The sequence below is a fragment of the Malaclemys terrapin genome, chromosome 1 (genome assembly GCF_027887155.1).
Source record: "Malaclemys terrapin pileata isolate rMalTer1 chromosome 1, rMalTer1.hap1, whole genome shotgun sequence".
NCBI classification, from domain to species: domain Eukaryota; kingdom Metazoa; phylum Chordata; order Testudines; family Emydidae; genus Malaclemys; species Malaclemys terrapin.
In genome coordinates, this window is record NC_071505.1 from 186,987,081 (window position 1) to 187,009,962 (window position 22,882).

A 22,882-nucleotide genomic window follows, 5' to 3' on the forward strand; every position below is an offset into this window, starting at 1 on the left:
CACTTGGTATATTTAATATACTTAGGTATATTTAATCCTGTATCACTGTGGTGAGATGAACTAGATCAGGGTAGTCAGTTGGACCGCAGGACAAATCTGGATCGTCAGATGCTTTTGAACTGACCCCAAAATCTTTTTATTTACTTATTATAATTATTGTTTATTTTATTATTTTCTCTGGAGTCTGGATCTTGATTATACCTTGACCAAGAAATTTGGACCTTGACAAAAAAATAATTGACTACCTCTGGACTAGATGACCTTTTGTGGTCCCTTCCAGCCCTGTATTTCTATGGTTCTATGGCTATATCACTTCTTCCTATCAAAGACCATCATCTCATGCCACTGACTGTAGCTCTGGCAATACGGCATAAGCAGTCTGTCAAGCCTTCAGGAATTTATAGATCAAAACCAATACACCTCTACCCCGATATAACGCGACCCAATATAACACAAATTTGGATATAATACGGTAAAGCAGCGCTCTGGGTGGGCGGGGCTGCGCACTCCAGCGGATCAAAGCAAGTTCAATATAACGCGGTTTCATGTATAACACGATAAGATTTTTTGACTCCCAAGGATAGCGTTATATTGGGGTAGAGGTGTACCTTATACTTCATTTGGAATCTAACAGGAAACAGTGAAGATCCTGGTGTCTTCTGCTGAGAGATACCTCTAAGGTTACTTCTACACTTAAAACACTACATCAGTGATACTCACTATAGCAACAGGATCAGTTCTCCTATTGCTTTAGGTAATCCGCCTCCCCAAGAGGCAGTACCTAGGTCAAAGAATTCTTCTGTCGACCAAGTGCTGTCTGCACTGGAGGTTAGGTTGGCATAGCTGTCTCTGTCAACGGTGTGGATTCTTCACTTCCCTGAGAAACACAGATGTGCCAATGTAAGTTTTCAGTGTAGACCAGTCCATAGTGACTAACGTTCTGCATCGGCTTCAGTTTCTGGGTGGATTTAAGATGTAGCGCTACGTAGAGAATGTGACAAATAATAATAATATCCTGCACAAATCTTACTTAATTGAATTTAATGCCTTTAGGATCCATTGTATTAAAAATCAAATTGTTTGTGTTATTGAGGTTGTGTGCGGCTTCGTATGTGCTAATGTAATTCCTCCAGTTATTATCCCTTTGACACAACCCCCCCGGAGAGGTGTACATAAACTAGCTCAAATTGGATTCTCCAGAGACCAACAGACAAAGAAAGGATTTTTGGATAAATATCCTGGTTTTAAACTGGCTCAGGGCTTTCTTCCTGATCCAGAAAACAGACAGGACCCCTGGTCCATGGAAGGCCCTAACTCTTAGAGTAGGATTGGAAGGACTTGGACTATTGAGTATGAACTTGTGATCATGGAACTTGTGATCCCTTTGTGGGGGTTTGAAGGACTGCTCCTGCCAGAGCACATGTTAGCGTTGTCATGATCTCTGGTATGTTTATTAGCATGCATGCACATTCTTTTATTGTTTTAATAAGCTTTCTCTGTAATGCTTTTACCCAAAGAATAAATAGGCTTGCATAGAAAGAGTTGTGTGGCAACTTATAACTGTAGCAATTACATTGTGTATTGTCTCTGAGGAGAGAAGCTAAGCAGGTCTGCTTAGGCAGCCTGACTTTGCTGATGAATTCACAGTATAATCAGGAAGCTGTGCAGTCTGGAAATATCCTGGTCAGGACAGTGGAAGACACATGTCTCCACCCAAGAGAGGTGATGGCCAGGGGAGCTGGAAGCCTGAGAGTGGAAACTTCATCCTCCAACCTCCATCCTTAGAGGTTTTTAAGGTCAGGCTTGACAAAGTCCTGGCTGGGATGATTTAGTTGGGAATTGGTCCTGCTTTGAGCAGGGGGTTGGACTAGATGGCCCCCTGAGGTCCCTTCCAACCCTGATATTCTATGTTTCTATGAAACCCTTCTTGAATTACTGAGGGGAAATACAGATGCAGTTGCCTTGAATTGTGACAGAGCACAATGCAGTTATCTGGTCTTGAAATGACAAAGGCATAGATTATGATGGCTAGGTCTGTATCCAGAAGAAATTTGACAGTCTTTTTCAGTAATGCTATTTGGTCATATCTGAGCAATAGCTGACAGTCCAACGATATCTCCAGATCGTGAACTCTTGTAATGAAGGATGGTCACACACTCTTTGTCAAATCTTTGCCACAGCGTCCAATTACTTCCCCTAACATGTCATTGTTTCCTTAACTATGAAAAGGCCACTTGAGTTCATGAGCCTGTCACCTTTTTTATGACATCTAGAAGTCTGTGTCCATGTTGACTACTTGGCAAAAATGTGACTTCCTCATTTTATCTCTGTACTTTGTTTCATAGAACCTGTGTGCAAGCACATTCGCAAGGGATTGGAACAAGGCCATGTGAAAAAGGCATTGCTGAATGTGGAGTGGAACATTTGTCAGGACTGCAAGACAGACCATCAGAGACAAGATAAATCTGAAGAGGAAGCAGATGAAAGCCCTTCAATATGGTTATGTCTAAAATGTGGCCATAGGGTACTTCTCTTTTTTTTAATACCCTTCAATGTTGCATAATGCAGTTAAGAAAGAGAGCTTCCAATTAGGCCATTAAATTTTTATTTACTGTTAAACTTGTAGCCAGATGTGGTGCTACACAAATGATTTAATATAGTTCAATCTGGCAAAAAGTGTCTGCTCTGAATTGCTACTAAATGTATCTAGAAGCTTGGCACAAAGGCATTTAGCAGACTTAAGGACCAGAATCCATCGTGATGACTTCCACTTCTTGAAAGTCCAGATTATTTTGCTTGTAATAATAGATAATATTTCTATTGCAGGATCTTATGGTATATTGTAGTAGTAATATGGCTTACTTAATTTAGAATCATGTAATGCCTAATAGTTTTTCATTTTTTAGGACTTAAAGTTGGGATTTTCAAAAGCACCTAAGGGAGTTAGGTGCCCAAATCCCCTGCTACATGATAATTATCCTCTATCCAACTAGTACCTTTTCTCTGTAGAAATAAACTTCTGGAGATATTCATACTAATTACTTTATTTGCTTAGCTAATTGTTAGGTATTTATTAAAATTTTGTTTATGGTTCTGAATTTATTTTTTTCACTTGATAGTCCATTGGGTTTTGTGACACTTCTGGTTATCAATGTTATAGGGCTGTGGCAGAAATTCTCAAGAGCAGCATGCTTTAAAGCATTATACAACACCAAGATCAGAACCCCATTGTTTGGTTCTCAGTTTGGACAACTGGAGTGTGTGGTGAGTTTGTCAGGCAACAGTTAAGTCATAACTGGAAGAAAATAAAAACTGGGGTGTGATTTATTTGTGTTTTGTTTGTAGACTTCTCAAAACTTTCAGGATATTTTCATACAAAAAACTTTTAACTTAGAGTTATGGTGCTGAAATAATTAATAAAATCTTTTACTACAGCATTACCATAAGACTGACACTGACCAGTTAGTAAATATTGTTAACATTTAATACATTCACTTAATGATAGTATTGACATGTGAAAAATTCGTGTTCGCATTCCCACATGAACCCTAATGCTGTCCCTCAAGAGAGACACTCTTTCAGTCTGAACATTACTAATATATATATATATCTTAGGCTACATAATGTAATTAGTGATAAATGTTTAATCTTTCAGTCTTGTTAGAAATTAAGGTTTTAATGGTCATACTGTCATTGTGCTTTTTACATAAAGTTGCTGAGGTGATTTATTCAATGACTTAACTCTAAGTTAAATATTTTGTGTGTGTAAATTTCCTTCTTTTAAAAGATATTCTAAATTGTATGACATAGAAATATTGCATCTAATTTATAACGGTTTTTATTACATCAGGCTTTCTGGTGTAAAAACAACTGACTTTATGAAGAATTTAAAACTGATTGGTGCAATACAGTATTTCACTATAAAGTGGATGTTTAAAACTAAAAGCCAAAAATAGTTCTTCAAATCTCTTGATGTAATTAATATACAAAGGAGATGCTAAAATCTTAGATTAATCTTTTATACAGTATATAAAAAGAACTTTGCAATCGCTGTCTTCCGTTCAAAACTTTTTAGCTGATACAGAGACAATAAAGAGGATGGTGCCTTTTTAAGTTTTTGTCATGTGTTGCCCATTAAAATGGTGACTGTGAGCCTGTTTAAAAATTTACCAAGTTTTCAAAACCGTTGACAAAAAAATAGATTCCTAAGTAGGTTGGATGAAAGATTGGTTATACACACACATATTATTTCCATGCTTTGTATTGGGGATTCTAGTGGGTTAGAAAAAAGAGCTTCATTATAAACTTCCTCTGCTCCCAAAAATGGGAGTCAATCGACACTTTCTTGTAATCCTGAAATCTGCTAAATGCATTTGTGCCTAACACTTTAAAAATAAGTGTACTCGATATATACTCATTTAGGATGTTTCAGTATGTCAAAGCAGTTCTGTTTGGTTACATATGTTAGTGCAAGTCTATACCAGGTAACAGGACAGGTGGTTCCTCAAAGTCACGGTTGAGGTATGTTGACAGGACAGTGTGGGGAAGATCGCATTGTTCTCCCAATGCTCTATCTGCTCTGTGGATAAATAGAATATTTCCATCTACCAGTGTGGCTTTTCTCAGCAAAATTATGTGAAACACAGAGAAGTGATCTAGTGGTTTTTGTTCTCTTAGAAATAAAATCACAACTGTATCAGCAATTAAAAAGGCAAATAAAACAAAACTATACATTAACAGGACAAGCAGAATACACTTGTTCATATCTTATTCAAACTAAATATAACAAAATAAATGTTTGGATAGAATAAACTTCAACTTTTATATTTGTATCCACTAATATTTGTAATCATTTCCTTTGGGGCCTGATTCTTTATTTTCTTTATTCAGGCAGAACCCCCAATGAATTTGAGTTTTGCATGAGTAAGGACTGCAGGATGTCCATAAAGTCAACAGTTAGGGTTTATATGATTCCCACCTCCCATATCACTGCCACTCTTTTTCTTTAATGAAGGTAAATTGGTATCAACATTGTTTTTTAAATTCCCAATTCAAGAAGATTGTTATAAAATTATAGCATTTTCAGGTGTGTATAATGGAGTAGTTCAGCAATGACTCTAGCTTATGTGATTTGATGCCATATAAATATAATTTTAACTCAGTCTTTTTTTTTTTTTTTTATTGCACTCCTTTGGCTTCTTTTTGGGAGACAGGTGCTACTTGTGTGATAATGAAGTCCCATATAATAGTTCAAATCGATTGGGCCAACTCGTGGATTGTGTTAGAAAACAAGCTTGTGTCGACACACCAAGTACAGGTAGGTACCTCTGAGGTATATAGTACACTGAAAGCGCCTTGAGCCCAGCAGGCACTGCTGTAAATCAAGACAATACAATATTAATTGTGGGGTTTAGATGTTAGGAAATCGGGTCAGGATTTCACCTAATGTTTCTAAACCTTTTCAAAAGGAAAACATGGGGACAGGAAAAACTTCCTTCTGGAATCAGAATGTTGTTCCTAGAGTATGTGTGTGATGTGGATTCCACTGTGGGGGCACGTGAGATGAGATTATGTGAAGAGTAGCATCCGTGCCTGTGCTGTGCATGTCCCCATGGGGGACCTCCCTGAGGTCATAAAGGGCAAGGTGGCTGCAACTATATCTCCGTTCTTTTTTTATTGTTCGTAGCAGCAAGGAGTGTCTGCACCCTGTCCCTTAGTGGAATTTCCCCCTCCTTGCAATTTTTCTGTAGGTAGGGGAATTTCCCAACAAATTCCCCCTCTTCTTTATTTAGTTTTATTTTTTTTTTTTTTAAATTTAACTTCTCAGTACTTTGCACCATTATCTTAATCTAAATAGACAGATTCAAAGCTGACCTGCCTTATGCAGTATTCTACAGAGAGATGGTGATGTTGAGATCTCATCCCAATTTTATTCCCAAAGTTGTCAGATTTCCATTTTAAGTGGAAATCTATTAATCTCCCCGTTTTCTTTTCAAAACCCCATTCTTCTCCAGGGGATAAGAAACTTTACACCTTGGATGTTCTAGGTCCTTGCTATATTATCTTGATAGGCCAAAGCCCTTTGGACAGTCTCCCTGTCTTTGTTGCCATAAATGGCACTTCTAAGGGGCAAGCCATTTCTTCCCAGCAAATATCTAAATAGATTACCTAGTGTATTTCAACCTATCATATGCTGCTCCACCCCTTCCTCCAAATATCAAAGCTCATTCTACTAGAGCACAGGCTCCCTTCTCTACATGCTTTACATGAATCCCCATTGACGTTTGCAAGGCAGCTACGCAGAGTAATCCCATTGCTGTATTAAACTGATAAGAACAGATACTACGTTTGCGCCACAGCTCAGAGAGAGCATCATACACCAAATTTGGAAGGCCACTATTTGGTTACTGGCAATTAGGAGTCCAGAATAGGGCACTGGTTATCGGCCACCTAGAGTGGAATCCACACAGAATGCTATTCAAAGAAGAAAAAGCCATTACTTGCCTTATAGTAACTGGTTCTTCTAGATGTCATCCTTGTGGATCCCAGACCTGCCCTTTATTCATATTTTTTCAGAGTCCTCTTTACCTGAGATTTTGAATTAGCCAGGAAACTAAGAGATGGTTGTGGCTGCTCTGCCCTTTATGTCCATGGTTGTGGGATGGGGAGGCACAAAGGCATTGCTATTCTAATTTTGTGCAAGGAGCATGCACATCTAAAATGGGATGACAGCATCTCTAAGAACTAGGTACTATAAGGTAAGTAACCCCTAGGTGATTACAACTGAATACAACTTTCTCTGAATTAGTAATGTCAATCCATTTCCTAGCAGACAAGTTGTAAAAATCGTCACAACTGGCAGTTTTAGCAGAAAAACTGAGGATTCAGTGGGCTCTATGATTGAACTCCACTTTCACCTCTAAAAGTGGTCCCTACAGATCAGAAATGAAGTGTGTTGCCTGGGCCATATTTTTCTGTCCTGTGAACTATGTGGCTAAAACCATAACTGAAGTGTTCCTATTAATGTAGTTGCTTTGTTTCAAATTACATTTATAGCCCTAGTCCACACTAGTTAAGATTTAAATTCCACCTCTCTTCACTTTGCTGGGCAGCGAGGTGAGTCAAATAATCTTTCCAATAGGTGAAGAATAGACAGGTACCTCCACTGACATCTGGGACAGACATCCTTAATTGTGATTATTGATGCATAAAAATTATTGCTAAGAAACAAGGCTAACATTTGTTAAGAAAACTGCAATTGGTGGATAAGAGAGTTAACATGATCCGAGAGAGAGATGTATGTGAGCAGCTCAACCAACGTAATCAACTTAACCCGCCATACAAAAAAAGTGACCGAGATTAGTTAGCTAGGAATGGAAAGGCACCACATTTTTTGAGGAATCCTGTAAACCTGATTTACAAGTAGGAAAATAATCTCCATTATTTTATCAATTTCCGTAGTAGTCTGGAATAGTGAGGCCAAATCCTGATCCTGCTGAAGTCAGTGGGAGCTTTGCCATTGGCTTTAATGGAATCAGGAATTGGCTCACGAGCTCTAACTTGGTGTACAAAAGTGAGAAACATGGAGGGAATCTGGGACCACTGCACTCAACATGAACCGGAGTCATTCTGAGGGTTGCTGTTATGCTGAAAAAGATGATGCAGTCATATTGTATCTGAATGTCTTGCTAGTCAGAGCCCTGTCAAGGGAAGACTCTGGCAGGTGTTTTTGATGGGATTTGTACTCGACTTCCCTGGGAACTCCCTATTGAAACTACCTAGGAGCATCTTTCAGTGATGCACATGAATTTCAGGAAAGATCCTCAAGATACAGATGTCACTTAAATAAAAGCTCGCTCGCTCTCTAACACCATCTTTCTAGGTTATAAAAGCATTGGCATGAGAACACTTACATACAGGAGAGTTCTGTTCCACCTACTTCTTGTCATGTGATCATGTGCAGCATGATCTTACATGCTATAGTGGTGGGTGCTATAGAAAATGCAATTGTAGAATGATTTTTGACTCCACAGATATGGAATTTCCAAGAACACACATTAAATTTCAAGGTGTATGTCTGTTAAATGACAGTATTCAACTGATGATTATATTAAACAGCACAGTTTAGTCTTGTTAAATTATGATGTGCAAGAAGTGACCTCAAAACCTAACATTGAAATGTTATAATTGAAATGTGATTCTTGAATGGCATGGGTTTAAAATTTAACCCTTGTAATTTTCTACTGCTGTCTTCAAAGGTGGAGCATTTTTCTAGGTCTCCTACAAAATATTATAATCTGTTTCCAACTCACCCCAGGTACCTAACATTTTTCTTTTTTGTATTTCAGTGTCAAAAGATCAAGAAAACAAAGAATTTGAAAATAAAAAAGTAGAAAAAGAAAACCAAAATGAGCAGGAGAAGGAAAAAAAGGAGGGCGTGATCAAAGAAGACAATTCTTCAAATACCAGTGAAGCAGTGACTGTGAAAGGACTTAGTAACTTGGGGAATACATGTTTCTTTAATGCTGTTATGCAGGTACACTAAATATTGTTGCAACCACTTCAGATTCAGATTTTGAATGTTGTAGTAGCCCCAAAAGGACCTAAAATAGATCAGGACCTAATGTGGTAGGTGCTGTACAAGCATGCAGAGATGATCCCTGCCCTAAAGAATTTGCAGTCTAATTGGAGACCAAACAGAACAAGTCAGTTGTAGAGGGATCGGGGAGGAGAACAGAGGATGATGGTTAATGAAAGTAAGATCACATAGTTACTTATGTTAGCTATTGAGCAACGTGATTTTCAAATTATAAGACTACTTTTTCTTAAATCTCCTATATCTGATGTCTATAGTACCTAGCTATCACTTGTAGGCAGCCCAGCAGAAGTGGGTCTTGAGGGAAAGGTGATATTCCTGTTCCACTTGGAAGCAAGTGGTCATTTGTGGGAGAAGCAGACAAATTGGCATTCAAGGCTAGTAGTGTGTAGTGTTTGGGAAAGAGGAACAACACAATAATAGTAGATAACTAAAGGGGAACAGGCACAGAATTGTGAATGGTCCTCATGGTGAATATGAGAAACTTGAATTTGATGATGATGAATAGGAAGCCAAAACAGGGATGCGGAAAGGTGGGGATGCGGCCAGAACAACTTCTTGAATGAACTGCCTGGGGGGCGGGGGGAGGCTGGCGGGGGGGGGGGGGGGTGTAATTTGTGTCAGTGAGGTCAGAAAGGTAGCAATAGTAATGAAAGATGAGGGCATGAACTAGGGTTCTAGCAGTGTAACAATAACTTAATCCATAGGTGCTCTGATACCGTGGTTTTCATTAGCATATCTCAAAGTGCCTTTCAAAAGGGAAGTAAGCATTATTATCCCCATTTTAGAACTGAGCCAGAGATATAAAGTGACTTAACCAAGGTCATTCAGCAGGCTAGTGACAGCGAGGAATAGAACCCAGGTCTCTTGTGTCCCAGTCCGGTGCTCTAGCCACTAGGCTATACGACCTTGTTCACTAGCCCACATTTGGAACTGTTATGAAGTGGCAGGATTTGGATACCGTCTGGATGTGTGAGGCGAGAGAGGCAGGAGTCAAATATGCCCCCCAGTTTACACACCTGAGTGACAAACAGAATAATGGTGCTGGAAGGACTTGGAGAGCTGGGCAGTGAGTTCTGGCCATATGAAGTTAAAATGCTTGATGATAAATTTTGGAGGAGATATGCAGAAGCACGTTGGGAGTGGAAAGGCATACTTGTGCGTGACTGGTACAAACTGTTTGCTGTGTTATATTTATTACACTTTTATAATGACTCATCTGTTTTGCCTATAATAATATGAACTGTAGACTGTAACTCGGTACAGAGATTAAGGAAATAACTGAAAATGGTTGGTGCTAATTCTTTCAAATGTTAAATGTTTTAAACAAGAAGTTATTAATTAATATTCTTATAATACCTTTAGAGTTCTCAGTCAAAGTAACCCCACTTTCTCAAACTTCCTACAGTTGTATCCAATGTGGTAGTTTGCACTCAACTTCTAGGTGTTGAAAAATAATGTTGTAACCACTACATTACGCACTGCATTAATTGCATCAGTAGTTGACTTTTCCTAATTACCAGACTTTAATTTGATTTTTTGATCTCTTACAGAATTTATCACAGACACCAGTTCTGAGAGAGCTGTTGAAGGAGGTTAAAATGCCTGGAACAACAGTTAACATTGAGCCACCAGAATTTTCAACAGTATGTATGCTGCAGTTTATAAAGCAATTTTTTAGGTGCATTAAAAAACTAGTCAGTTGTTTTTTGGAGAAATTTTAGGGAAAAATGTAAGTCCTGTCTTCGTTAAAGTCAATGGGAGTTTTACCATTGACTTTAGTGGAGTCAGGAATTCACCCAAGATGTACAGTTAAGTGGCAGATTTAATATGCTGAATAAATTCATAGAAGTATTCCCATTACATTAAAAACATTATTCTTGTAACTTTGGTATCGGTGAAGTCTGGTCAGACGCCACTTTCAATCAAATTTTAAAATTTGTAAAGGAAAGGAAGGATAACCCTTCCCCTTTGATGTGATCCTGCTATTCCTTCAGCCTGGGGACTCGGGAGCTTGCAAATTTTAAAAATGAAAACTAAGGAAATCGCCGGACACTCAACTTGGGCCTTGTCTACACTACGAGAGTAGTTCGATTTTACTTAAATCGAATTTTTGGAATCGATATTGCAAAGTCGAACGTGTGTGTCCACACTAAGGACAGTAATTCGACTTTGTGAGTCCACACTAACGGGGAAAGCGTCAACATTGGAAGTGGTGCACTGTGGTCAGCTATCCCACAGTTCCCGGAGTCCCCGCTGCCCATTGGAATTCTGGGTGGAGCCGCAAATGCCTTCTGGGTAAAAAAAATGTGTCCAGGGTGCTTTTGGGTAACTGTCGTCATCCGTCCATCACTCCCGCCCTCCCTCCCTGAAAGCGCCGGCGGGAAATCAGTTCGCGCGCTTTTCTAGTCAGTGACAGCGCGGACGCCACAGCACTGCGAGCATGGAGCCTGCTGCAACCATCACTGCAGTTGTGGCCGCTCTCAACGCCTCGCAACTTATCATACACCTTTCCCTGAGGCAGATGCAGAAAAGTCAGGCGAGGAGGCTACGTCAACGCGGTGATGGCCTGAAGTCTGAGAGTAGCACAGACCTCTCAGAAAGCAGGGGACCCAGCGCCGAGAACATCACGGTGGCAATGGGTCATGTTGATGCCGTGGAAAGGAGATTCTGGGCACGGGAAACAAGCACTGAGTGGTGGGACCGCATAGTGCTGCAGGTCTGGGATGAATCCCAGTGGCTGCGAAACTTTCGCATGCGGAAGGGAACTTTCCTGGAACTTTGTGAGTTGCTGTCCCCTGCCCTGAAGCGCAATGACACCCGGATGCGAGCAGCCCTGACTGTCCAGAAGCGAGTGGCCATAGCCCTGTGGAAGCTTGCAACGCCAGACAGCTACCGGTCAGTCGCGAACCAGTTTGGGGTGGGCAAATCTACCGTGGGGGTTGTTGTGATGCAAGTAGCCAAGGCAATCGTTGATGTACTGCTGCCAAAGGTAGTGACCCTGGGAAACGTGGAGGCGATCATAGATGGCTTCGCAGCGATGGGATTCCCAAACTGCGGTGGGGCCATAGATGGAACTCACATCCCTATCCTGGCACCGGAACACCAGGCCAGCCAGTACATTAACAGAAAGGGCTACTTTTCCATGGTGCTGCAAGCACTGGTGGACCACAGGGGACGTTTTACCAACATCTACGTGGGATGGCCGGGCAAGGTTCATGACGCTCGTGTTTTCAGGAACTCTGGTCTGTTTAGACGGCTGCAGCAAGGTATTTACTTCCCGGACCACAAAATAACTCTTGGGGATGTGGAGATGCCTATAGTCATCCTCGGGGACCCAGCCTACCCGCTAATGCCCTGGCTCATGAAGCCCTATACTGGCGCCCTGGACACTGAAAAAGAACTCTTCAACTACCGGCTGAGCAAGTGCAGAATGGTGGTGGAGTGTGCTTTTGGCCGTCTCAAGGGGAGATGGAGAAGCTTACTGACTCGCTGTGATCTCAGCGAAACCAATATCCCCATTGTTATTGCAGCTTGCTGTGTGCTCCACAATCTCTGTGAGAGCAAGGGGGAGACCTTTATGGCGGGGTGGGAGGTTGAGGAAAATAGCCTGGCTGCTGATTACTCACAGCCAGACAGCCGGGCGATTAGAAGAGACCAGCGGGAAGCGCTGTGCATCCGGAAGGCTTTGAAAGCAAAGTTCCTGAGTGAGCAGGGTAACCTGTGACTTTAAAGTTTGTGTATTGAGAAGCTAAACCTGCCCCCGTTTCTTTGCCCAGTTAATGTTGACTATCCTATCCAGTTACATACCCCCTTCACCCCACTTCCAACACACGTTTCAAAATAAAAATAGTTCTACTTTGTTAAAGCACACCGTTTTCTTTAATACTGTATTCGCGGGAATTTTTTAAAACTGGGACGCAGACTGTGGTGCGGAGCGGGTGTACTGTAGTGGCGCGAATGCAGCTTCTAAACTCAAGGATTGACAGGCTCCGCTGCGGTGGGATGGTTGTTTCAACGGAGCCTGTCACCCCTCCTGATAGGGACTGTGTGTATGGGGGGGTCTATGTGACTTTGTGGCAGGGGGAGGACGGTTACAGATCCCCTGCTGTGTGGCTCTGTGATCCTGCCTAAGGACCGCCGCTTAAGATCTGTAACTGCCCTCCCCTGCCACAAAGTCACAGAGCAACCCACCCCCCACCACATAACATGAAAACAACCTCCCAGACTAACCAGGGTAACTAGTCACTGCATCACTGCACTATGTATGTGCCCTGCTGCTGTGCCTGCCCCCGACTATATACCCTGCCAAAGGTGACTGTCCTGTCGAATTACCAACCCCCTATCCCCCCCTCCTCCAAAAGAACATGATGGAAACAGTAGTTAACAGAAACGTATTTTTTATTATCAACCAAACATGGAACTGGGAAAGTGAAACTTGGACGGGGGCTTGTGTCAGGCGGGAAGGAAAGAACTTGTCAAATTTTGGGGAATGAGAGCCTTCTGCTGCTCGAGCTCTCTGCAGGGGTGGAGTGAGAGTTAGCAGGGACTCTGCCGCCTCTCCTTCTGTGCACTTGGGTGAGGGGAGTATGGGACTTGGTGGCGGGGGAGGGCGGTTAGAGATGGACTGCAGCGGGGCTCTGTCCTCCTGCCTCCGTTCCTGCAGAACATCCACAAGGCGCCGGAGCGTGTCCGTTTGCTCCCTCATTAGTCCAAGCAGGGTTTGAGTCGCCTGCTGGTCTTCCTGACGCCACCTCTCCTCCCGATCCATGTTGGCTTGGTGCATTCGGGTCAAGTTCTCCCGCCACTGGGTCTGCTGTGCTGCCTGGGCTCTGGAGCAGGCTATAAGCTCCGAGAACATGTCCTCCCGTGTCCTCTTCTTCTTATGCCTAATCCGCCCTAGCCTCTGGGAGTGTGATGACAGGCTAGGTTGTGAGACAGTCGCAGATGGGGCTGTGGGAATGGGAAAAAGGGAGTGAATTCCTCAGAAAGATAAATGTAGTTGTGAACAAAGAACATAGTCTTTCTCTGTGAACAAGACCATGCACAGCACCTATCACATGCGCACTCAGCACAAGGTCGAATTCTCGGCCTTCGCATTCAGTGCCTGGGGTCTTCTACAGCACATTTGAGAAGCCTCTCAGGAGAACGGAATTTCTGTTGCAGGCAGACATGGTAAGCCGTAGACTTGTGGCAGCTTAAAACTTTAATATTAGCAATGGCCTCATTTCACATTGAAATCAATGTCGGTCCCTGCTGCCAGCAATTCGGCAAGCAGGAAGTCTGCTCCTGTCCCACACCCTCGCGGCTGTCCCCGGGAACGATCCCTTTCGGCTGCCCCTCTCCCGCCTCCACCGCGTGGCTGCAAACCAGCGGTTACAGTTCTGTAAAGGAACGGCAAAGCAGTCCCAACACTAACATTCCCCTACCTCATTCAAAGCAGGTCATCATGAGCGACATCACCCTCATGAGGATCTCTGACAGCGAGAAAGAGAGAATGCTCCGGGAAAGCCTGCAAAGACCAGGGCCGTATGCCGCCATGCTGTGCAGAGCAATGATTCCAGAGTACTTGATAGTCTCGTGGCGTGGCAACGTGTCCTACTACGGAGGACCCAATAAGGCCGCTCTCCCCAAGAACCTAATGCAGCGGATTTCCAATTACCTCCAGGAGAGCTTCCTCGAGATGTCACAGGAGGATTTCTGCTCCATCCCCGGACATATAGACCGCATTTTACTGTAGCTGCTATAGCAGTGACTAACCAGTAGAGCGGCTTGGGCAGGACAATCATGCAAAACCGGACATTGCTAGATTTTTTTTCAATAGTTGCACTGCCCATGACTGAATCGTTAAGGTAATCAAACTAATCATGAGAAACCCATTTTTTAAATTGTTAATATTCCTGTTCTGTTACAAATAAATGTTTAGATTTTTACAACACTTACTGGCTGATCCTTCCCCAGATTCTGTGTCCGGGGTAACGGCTGGGGAGGGTTGGTAGGGGATCTCTGTAAGGGTGATGAAGAGATCCTGGCTGTCGGGGAAATCAGCGTTGTGAGCGCTGTCGACTGCCTCGTCCTCCTCATCTCCTTCCTCATCTTCCCCGTCCGCTAACATGTCCGAGGATCCAGCCGTGGACACTATCCCATCCTCAGAGTCCACGGTCACTGGTGGGGTAGTGGTGGCGGCCGCACCGAGGATGGAATGCAGTGCCTCGTAGAAACGGGATGTCTGGGGATGGGATCCGGAGCGTCCGTTTGCCTCTTTGGTCTTCTGGTAGCCTTGTCTCAGCTCCTTGATTTTCACGCGGCACTGCGTTACATCCCGGCTGTATCCTCTCTCTGCCATGTCTTTAGAGATCTTCTCGTAGATCTTTGCATTCCGTCTTTTGGATCGCAGCTCGCAAAGCACGGACTCATCGCCCCACACAGCGATGAGATCCAAGACTTCCCGATCAGTCCATGCTGGGGCCCTCTTTCTATTCTGAGATTGCACGGCCATCACTGCTGGAGAGCTCTGCATCGTTGCCAGTGCTGCTGAGCTCGCCACGATGTCCAGACAGGAAATGAGATTCAAACTGGCCAGACAGGAAAAGGAATTCAAATTCAAATTTTCCCGGGGCTTTTCCTGTGTGGCAGTTCAGAGCATCCGAGCTCGTACTGCTGTCCAGAGCGTCAACAGAGTGGTGCACTGTGGGATAGCTCCCGGAGCTATTAGCGTCGATTTCCATCCACACCTAGCCTAATTCGACATGGCCATGTCGAATTTAGCGCTACTCCCCTCGTCGGGGAGGAGTACAGAAGTCGAATTAAAGAGACCTCTATGTCGAACTAAATACCTTCGCGGTGTGGACGGGTGCAGGGTTAATTCGATGTAACGGCGCTAACTTCGACATAAACGCCTAGTGTAGACCAGGCCTTGGATAGTGTACATTTCATTAACTTGAGGGTATGTTTGGGTTATTTTGTGCATTGTAAAACCGGAACAAACACAAAAATGGTGCCATTTTAAAAAAATAAATATGAGAAACCCAGAACATTCTGAGTTGAGATTAAACAATAAATTATCCTTAGTGTGCTGAGTCTAAGGACACTGTGTAATGAGGAAATGTTCTCCAACCGTTTCTGCCTTATGTAAACTTATTTCCCATCGTTTCATTTAGAAAATCAGAGAATTAGGCTTTTACTAAATGTTGTTTTATAATGGATCATATTTCAGGAAGTTAAAACAAGCGTTCAGTTTTTCTAATATTGAACTAATTTCAAATGAATCCATAAGTCTGACTGAAGTAAGAATGCAAAACAAAACTTGATTTTTGTTTTTGTTGTTTAAAAAGGAACCTCTGGTGATAAAACTTGAGCAGCCTGGGCCCCTTACATTAGCTATGTGCCAGTTCCTTTCAGAGATGCAAGAGACAAAAAAGGGAACGGTCACTCCTAAAGAACTCTTTGCTCAGGTTTGTAAAAAGTGAGTATCTACACATAATGCATTTTAATAATGACTGAAAGAGTTAATGTTAACATTGGATTATATAGTAGTAGAGCAGTTTTTACTATTAACAACGTTTTCATTTATCTCTCATCATGCATGTGCCAGCAGAAGTTCAGATGGTATCTATAAACTTTTCAAAGACATTGGTGTAGTCTAAAATAGAAATGAGTTAAAGTGAAATGAAAGAAGCCTATAAAATGAGACTTTCTACCCTCTCAGCTTCCTATTTTTCAGAAGTTCCCGTATACATACAGGTATCTGTTTCATCGGCACTTGAGATTTGTTTCTGTCTTCTGTGGACAAGTTGAAAATAATTCACATTTTAATTTTATATATATATTATATCAGTCTCATTCCATTTAAACAGAGCAATACGGTTTAAAGGTTACCAGCAGCAAGACAGCCAGGAATTGCTTCGTTATTTACTGGATGGGATGAGGGCAGAAGAGATCCAAGTAAGTCCTTAAACAGTGTGGGTGTTCAACAAAGCTCTAAAATCCGTAGAGTAAACCTTATTCTTAATGTCTTTTATTATTGTTAGGTGTAATGTAAACAAAGCTAACTGTTTTAAGTTTTAGCCCTTTTCGTTAGGTCTGAAAGAATTTTTAGACCACATCCCAGCTAATACTGAACTGACTTGTCCACATTGTCATTTGCATGATTGTGTGATCAGTGTTAGGATTTTTGAGGAGGGCTAGTTAGAGGATTTCTTTATCCTCTCTCTTCCCAAACAGTCATCCATAAAAGGAGACTATTTAGGCTACTATCTGCAGTCTGCTATGATAGAGGAAGGGAGTCCAACTGCTTGTACTTGGTCCTGGCCATAGCTGTGAATACTTAGCGGGGAAAACAAGTCAATGAATATTATTCTCTAGAAAAACTGTGGTCCTGGAGGGGTGCATTCTGGTGAATCTTGGGTTATTTTCTATCTTTTGTTGACGTACTAATAGAATCAAGAGTACTAAACAATGGGCCCAGTTCTGCCCATGTTGAAAGCAATGGGCTAATATTAATATAACAATCACTTGAAATAAGTGTCTGAAGTCCCTGTAAATATTAATAAGTTGCTAGCCTCATATTGCTGTAGAAGCACCTTGAATAGCAATTGGTTTGGAAGGTGGGTGGTTGTCTACAAGAGTTTTATAAAACAAATATTTTGTTTTAGTAGGGTGAGGGATCCTTGTGGAGGATTTATGGTTTATTTGCATCAGGGTTTAGTTGGGAGACTGTTTATTCCTTGGACTTCCTACTAAATATATTAACCAAAACACCTGGAAATGGCTTTAAAAAAGCCCAAATGTGAGGAATATTTCATGTTTCTGCAGAGTCAGTCTTGTTACTTTCCTAGTATGGGGGTTATAGTTTATTAAGCTTAATTATTTTTAATTGATGAAGATGAAATTCTATCCAACTGAAATGCTTAACTGAACAGGCAATTAGGAAACAATGTTTTGTAAAGTCTTGTGATGGAATATTTATTTACTCTAACTTTCAGCGAGTAAGTGTTGGAATATTTAAAGCATTGAATGACTCTGACCAAAAAAATGAAGAGCTAAAAAAGAAAATTAAAGGTAAAATAAGTTTAAAATTATTTTTGATAATTGAAACGTGGACAATGCATTACTCATGCAGTTTTTAATATTTTCAAATGTAATTTAGTTGCATGATTTAGAACACATTTTCTAAATTAACATATTGTCTAGAGCAGTGGTTCTCGAAGCTGGTCCACCGTTTGTTCAGGGAAAGCCCCTGGCAGGCCAGGCTGGTTTGTTTAACTGCTGCATCCGCAGGTTCGGCCGATCGCGGCTCCCACTGGCCGCAGTTCGCCGCTCCAGGCCAATGGGGGTTGTGGGAAGGGCAGCCAGCACATTCCTCGGCCCGCGCCGCTTCCCGCAGCCCCCATTGGCCTGGAGCGGTGAACCACGGCCAATGGGAGCCGCGATTGGCCGAATCTGCAGATGCGGCAGGTAAACTGGCCCGGCCCGCCAGTGGCTTTCCCTGAACAAGCGGTGGACCGGCTTTGAGAACCACTGCTCTAGAGTATCAGGTCTAAAAATTATGCTTATGCTACTCATTAAAAGGGCCCATTGACTTCTGTGGGAGCACTATCATGGGTAAAATAAGCAAGATTTGACCCTAGCTTGATTATGCATTACATGATCTGTGGATGATCAGACACTATATAACAAACTGAAATCTCCAAGTACTTAAATTGATTACAGCTGGGAATATCTAACCTCCCCCACTGAAAGTCTGCTACCACTGTGGTATATATTTTTGAGCATGACAACAATACACACTAGGAAGGAGAGGAGGTGAAGAATCATTTACCTAATTCTAAATCCCAACCCTAGTATCTCCTTCTTAGGTCCCCATATAAGTGCTGACCAGCTCCACTTTGTTTTAATTTGAGATTTGTTAGGATTGCAGTTTGACTTGAGATGGTTCCTAGATTATTTAAAAATATTGAAAAAAATTTTGTGCTGTATGAATTGTGAGAAGGTAGAGCAGGAAAGAGATGCAGCTGAGAAATGTTATAAAGACACTGATTTAATTTAAACAATTTAAAACTATTTTTCTAACAGCCTCTATCCTTCTCTCTTTCTCCCTACCTTTGTGCTATCGTGTTTCCCCCTTCCCCTATCCCCCAAAATCTGTGAAGCTCATTTTTTTTCTCTAGGAAAACAAATACAAAGCACAACAAATCCAGACCATAGACTTTACACTGCAACCTCCCTGTTTACACACAGCTTAACATCAAATCAAAGCAGTCACTAATGTACAGGTGAAGTTATTGTTTGACATATATTTGAATGAATTCTCTGAATTTCAGAGTATGAAAAGAAAAAGGCAATACCAACTTTTGTGGACAGAATCTTTGGTGGAGAATTATCTAGTACAATCATGTGTGAGGAGTGCAGAACGGTATGTAGACGGTCTGCTTGGTATAGTCTAAAATACTGTGTATAAGACTTGTGCACAGAAGAAACAAGTAGTAATATACATAGAAATAAGATGTATTCGATAAGAATTTATTAAATGAAGGAAACTAGGCAGCAGGAGCTGCAAGTTTCTCAAAAGGTAAAATTTGACAGAAATATCTGTTCACCTGTACTGCAAATCTCATCTGTTCTCCCAGGACTTGATGGGGGGGATGAGAACTGAATGCTTGGAGAGGATTCCGTGGAAGCTTCTCTTAATTCTGAAAAACTGCAGAGATCTTGAGTTACGGGATTTAGTAGGGATGTTGGTTTTGGTTCATGGGTTCCTGTTTTGTAAATACACCTCTACCCCGATATAACGTGACCCGATATAACACAAATTCGGATATAACGCGGTAAAGCAGTGCTCCTGGGGGGCGGGGCTGCGCACTCCGGCGGATCAAAGCAAGTTCGATATAACACGGTTTCACCTATAACGCGGTAAGATTTTTTTGGTTCTCGAGGACAGCGTTATATTGAGGTTGAGGTATATAAATATAAACAATCATAATTTGTATGTGCAAGTAAGAGCACGCAATGGATGCTATCCCAGAAACAGGCAAAAGAGAAGGGAAACAAATGGCAAAGATGCTACATTCAAAAAATTATAAGCCAGGACCTTTTTTTTTTTTTTTTTAAGTGCCTAAAGTTAAGAGCTTAAGTCCATAGGTAGGAATGTAAATAAATGACTAGACTTCAAGAAATGGTGAGCTGTTCTCCCCTGCCCCCATTACATCCATAGTGGAGTGCTAGCTTCTAATTTGTGTTTAGACTTCTAACTAATAAAAACAAAGTTTCTCTAATTATATTAAGTAAAATCTGTTTGCTTAAGGTGTCCTTGGTCCATGAGTCTTTCCTTGATTTGTCACTGCCTGTGTTAGATGATCAGGTAAGAATCAGAGGTATTTTTTTTATATTAGTTTTGGTGTGCAGTTGTTAGCTGGGTCTTAGAGAGGAAATTTTTAAAAAGTACGTAATTTCAAAAGGTGCTTATCTTCAATAATCTTACCAAATAAAGTCGCACAATAAAATGATAGAGAATAACAATGCATTTCCTTGAGGAAAGTTCTACAGGCTGTGGCTACACAAACCCTCTTTGAAAATTATCTGATAGTTGGAAATGTTACTGTAGGCAGGGCATTGGTGATTTTACTGCCATATCTGCTAATCTTGCTATCATTAATTAGTACCTTGGTCAGAAAAAATCTGCTATGCCAAAAGGCTGGCTGACTTGTAAAGAATGTTATCTCAGGTAAGTATTTAGGCATTCTTCAGTGTCATGAGTCTAAAATTTAAATAGATCTCATGATATTAATGTGTCAATAGCCATACTTTCCTGAGGCAAATTAGATGGCTCTTCAAATATTAAGTTCCTGTCTATTTACTGCACTGGGAACAGTAATGGAGGCTTCCTATCTAATACTGATACTCAGAGCCTTATCATATACTATCAAGGTGAAGAAACATATGGTTAGAGCACTTATTTAACTGATCAATCTAAAAATAGTTTCTGTTTTAGATTTATATCTCAGTCTGTTTCATTTTTGCCATCAACACACACATTATACCTCCTTTCATCTTCAAAACATATGTAAGTAGTACTACACTTAAAAAAACCAAAAACAAAACACTAAGGGAAGAAACTTTAAAAATACATATTTCATCCAAAGGATGTTTGGATAAAATGCTCCTGCATTGACTGGCCTTTTTTTTTTTTTTTTTTTTTCATATTAATAGAAGCAAATAGAGCGCCTGATCCTGCAAACACTTACTACCTATTTATTGAAGTTATTCTAAACTATCTAAAATATTTAGTATCTTTTGTGGATTCAGTGAGATTCATATCAGTAAACCTGAATGTTAAGTTCCATCTTTAAATGTTTATGGCTTGGTTCTGCCATCCTGACTCGCAATGAGTAATATTGTACTCTGCAAGCATAGATTTCAATGGGATTGCTTGTGGAGTAAGGTACTACTCAGTGAGAGTAAGAGCAGCGGAATCAGGCTCTTAGTGTGTGTGTGTGTGTGTGTGTGTGTGTGTGTGTGAATGTTTTGTTACAATACCTAAAAAATCAGCAGCTTAATTTTAAAATTCTTAGTAATATGTCATTCTCTCTGCAATTTTTTGGGGGGGAGGGGCGATATTATTTTTGTGTTTTTTTTTTTCAAAATAACATAACTGATATTAAATTAAATCTTTAATCTGAAGTCTTTGTCCTTGAAACTATGATGGTGGCACCATGTTTGTTTGATCAAATCTGTTTTGATTTTTAGAGTGTTAAGAAAAGTTCAAATGAGAAAAACGTTAAAAAGATGAAGGAAAAGGAGGATGAAGAGGATGAAGACAATGACAGTTATATGAAGGAAAGGGGTGATAATCCTGGTGCAAGTAAGCACCTGCAGAAGAAAGCAAAGAAACAGGCCAAAAAGCAAGCTAAGGTGGTTATGATGCAAAAATAAATATTAAGCACTTTCACCCTAAGCATAAGATAAAATGCTAGACTTTTTGTTTAGTCCACTTTATGTGTAGGATGATCATTTGCAAAGGGACAACTAATAATTTCTCCCCACTCAAGTGCAAAGCTTACAGGAACAAATATCTTATTTTACCTGTTGTGAAGTTGTATTTATTTTCTGTTGCCTGCTTTCGTAATGCAGCACCAGTTAATATGCCCAGAACTGCTGAACTAGTTAGTCATGTGCTGCCTGACTAAAACAGCATTAACATACACCAGAAGGCTTTTCTCTTGTCAGTGACTGCAAGAGAAGCACTTAAATGGTTCTGGAGGAATATAGGCAAGAAAAAACATTTTGGGGACATAAAAGAAATTCAGATTTGGATTGCAGGATGGGTATTCTAATTGTAAGTGTGGGAGGACTGCATCTGAAAAGTTGAGTGAGAGTGATACTGACCATAATCATTTTGAGTTGATGCCCTCTAATTGTTATGATCGCTAAATTAGATCATTCCCTTTTTAAATGTCAACTCCTGTTGCTTGAAGTCATAAGGTATTTCCAAAATAAATGGTGCATAGCAGATAAAAATACAGCAACTTTTTCTCTGCTTTTATACAATATTGTACAGTACACTGCATATTTTTATTTGTAGAACCAGCGTCGGCAGCAAAAAATTCAAGGAAAAGTGCTTCAGATAACCAGTTCTATGGAACAATCTGAAGAAAATGTGAAGGAAGATAAAGAAACAAAGGGAGAAATAAACTCTGAAGTCACTGACCTGAAAAAAGAGGAGGAATCTTCCAGTCAGTGTGAAGAACTTTGCTTAAATCAGAAAGATTTAAATGGTCAAGAGAATAGTACAGATGTACATAGTGCCCATGAAAGTATAAAAAATCCAGAACAAGAATATGAAGATAATGAAACCAATATGGATGTTGCTATGAAAGGCTTAGTTTCTACTACTGAGTGTATTAGTGGACTTGACAATCTATCTGTTAAAGAAGATTATCATGGGGAAGAGGAGGAACTTGCTACTAACTTAGAAAAATTATACTTAGATGTTGTTACTGACTCTGATATGGATATCTTGGATGACCTTCATATGGCTGAGTTAAAGACATATGAGGTGGTGAATGAGGACCCAGAAACAGCATTTCGTACTCTTGCAAACAGGGAAGACCTAAACATAGAAGAAGGTTCAGTCCTTCATTGTTTATATCAGTTCACTCGTAATGAGAAACTCAGTGAGATCAATAAATTGCTCTGTGATGTATGTACACAAAGACATTATGGACCAAAGACTAGTGGAAAAAGTATGCCAATTAAGTTTTACTTACAAACTAGAAAACCAAGTCTAAA

At 40.9% G+C, this 22,882-nt stretch overlaps 1 protein-coding gene across 2 annotated transcripts in view; it reads left to right on the forward strand.

The window, feature by feature from the left end:
* USP16 (ubiquitin specific peptidase 16) overlaps window positions 1-22,882 on the forward strand; it is a 31,376-nt gene that overhangs the window by 5,317 nt on the left and 3,177 nt on the right. For both annotated transcript variants that reach the window (XM_054047709.1, XM_054047712.1), the window contains exons 3-14: window positions 2,346-2,524; window positions 3,161-3,264; window positions 5,214-5,317; window positions 8,349-8,536; window positions 10,150-10,242; window positions 15,931-16,061; window positions 16,453-16,540; window positions 17,581-17,656; window positions 18,919-19,010; window positions 19,899-19,955; window positions 21,341-21,505; window positions 22,176-22,836. In XM_054047709.1, coding sequence (XP_053903684.1) covers window positions 2,346-2,524; window positions 3,161-3,264; window positions 5,214-5,317; window positions 8,349-8,536; window positions 10,150-10,242; window positions 15,931-16,061; window positions 16,453-16,540; window positions 17,581-17,656; window positions 18,919-19,010; window positions 19,899-19,955; window positions 21,341-21,505; window positions 22,176-22,836 — 1,938 coding nt within the window. The remainder of the gene's footprint in view (window positions 1-2,345; window positions 2,525-3,160; window positions 3,265-5,213; window positions 5,318-8,348; window positions 8,537-10,149; window positions 10,243-15,930; window positions 16,062-16,452; window positions 16,541-17,580; window positions 17,657-18,918; window positions 19,011-19,898; window positions 19,956-21,340; window positions 21,506-22,175; window positions 22,837-22,882) is intronic.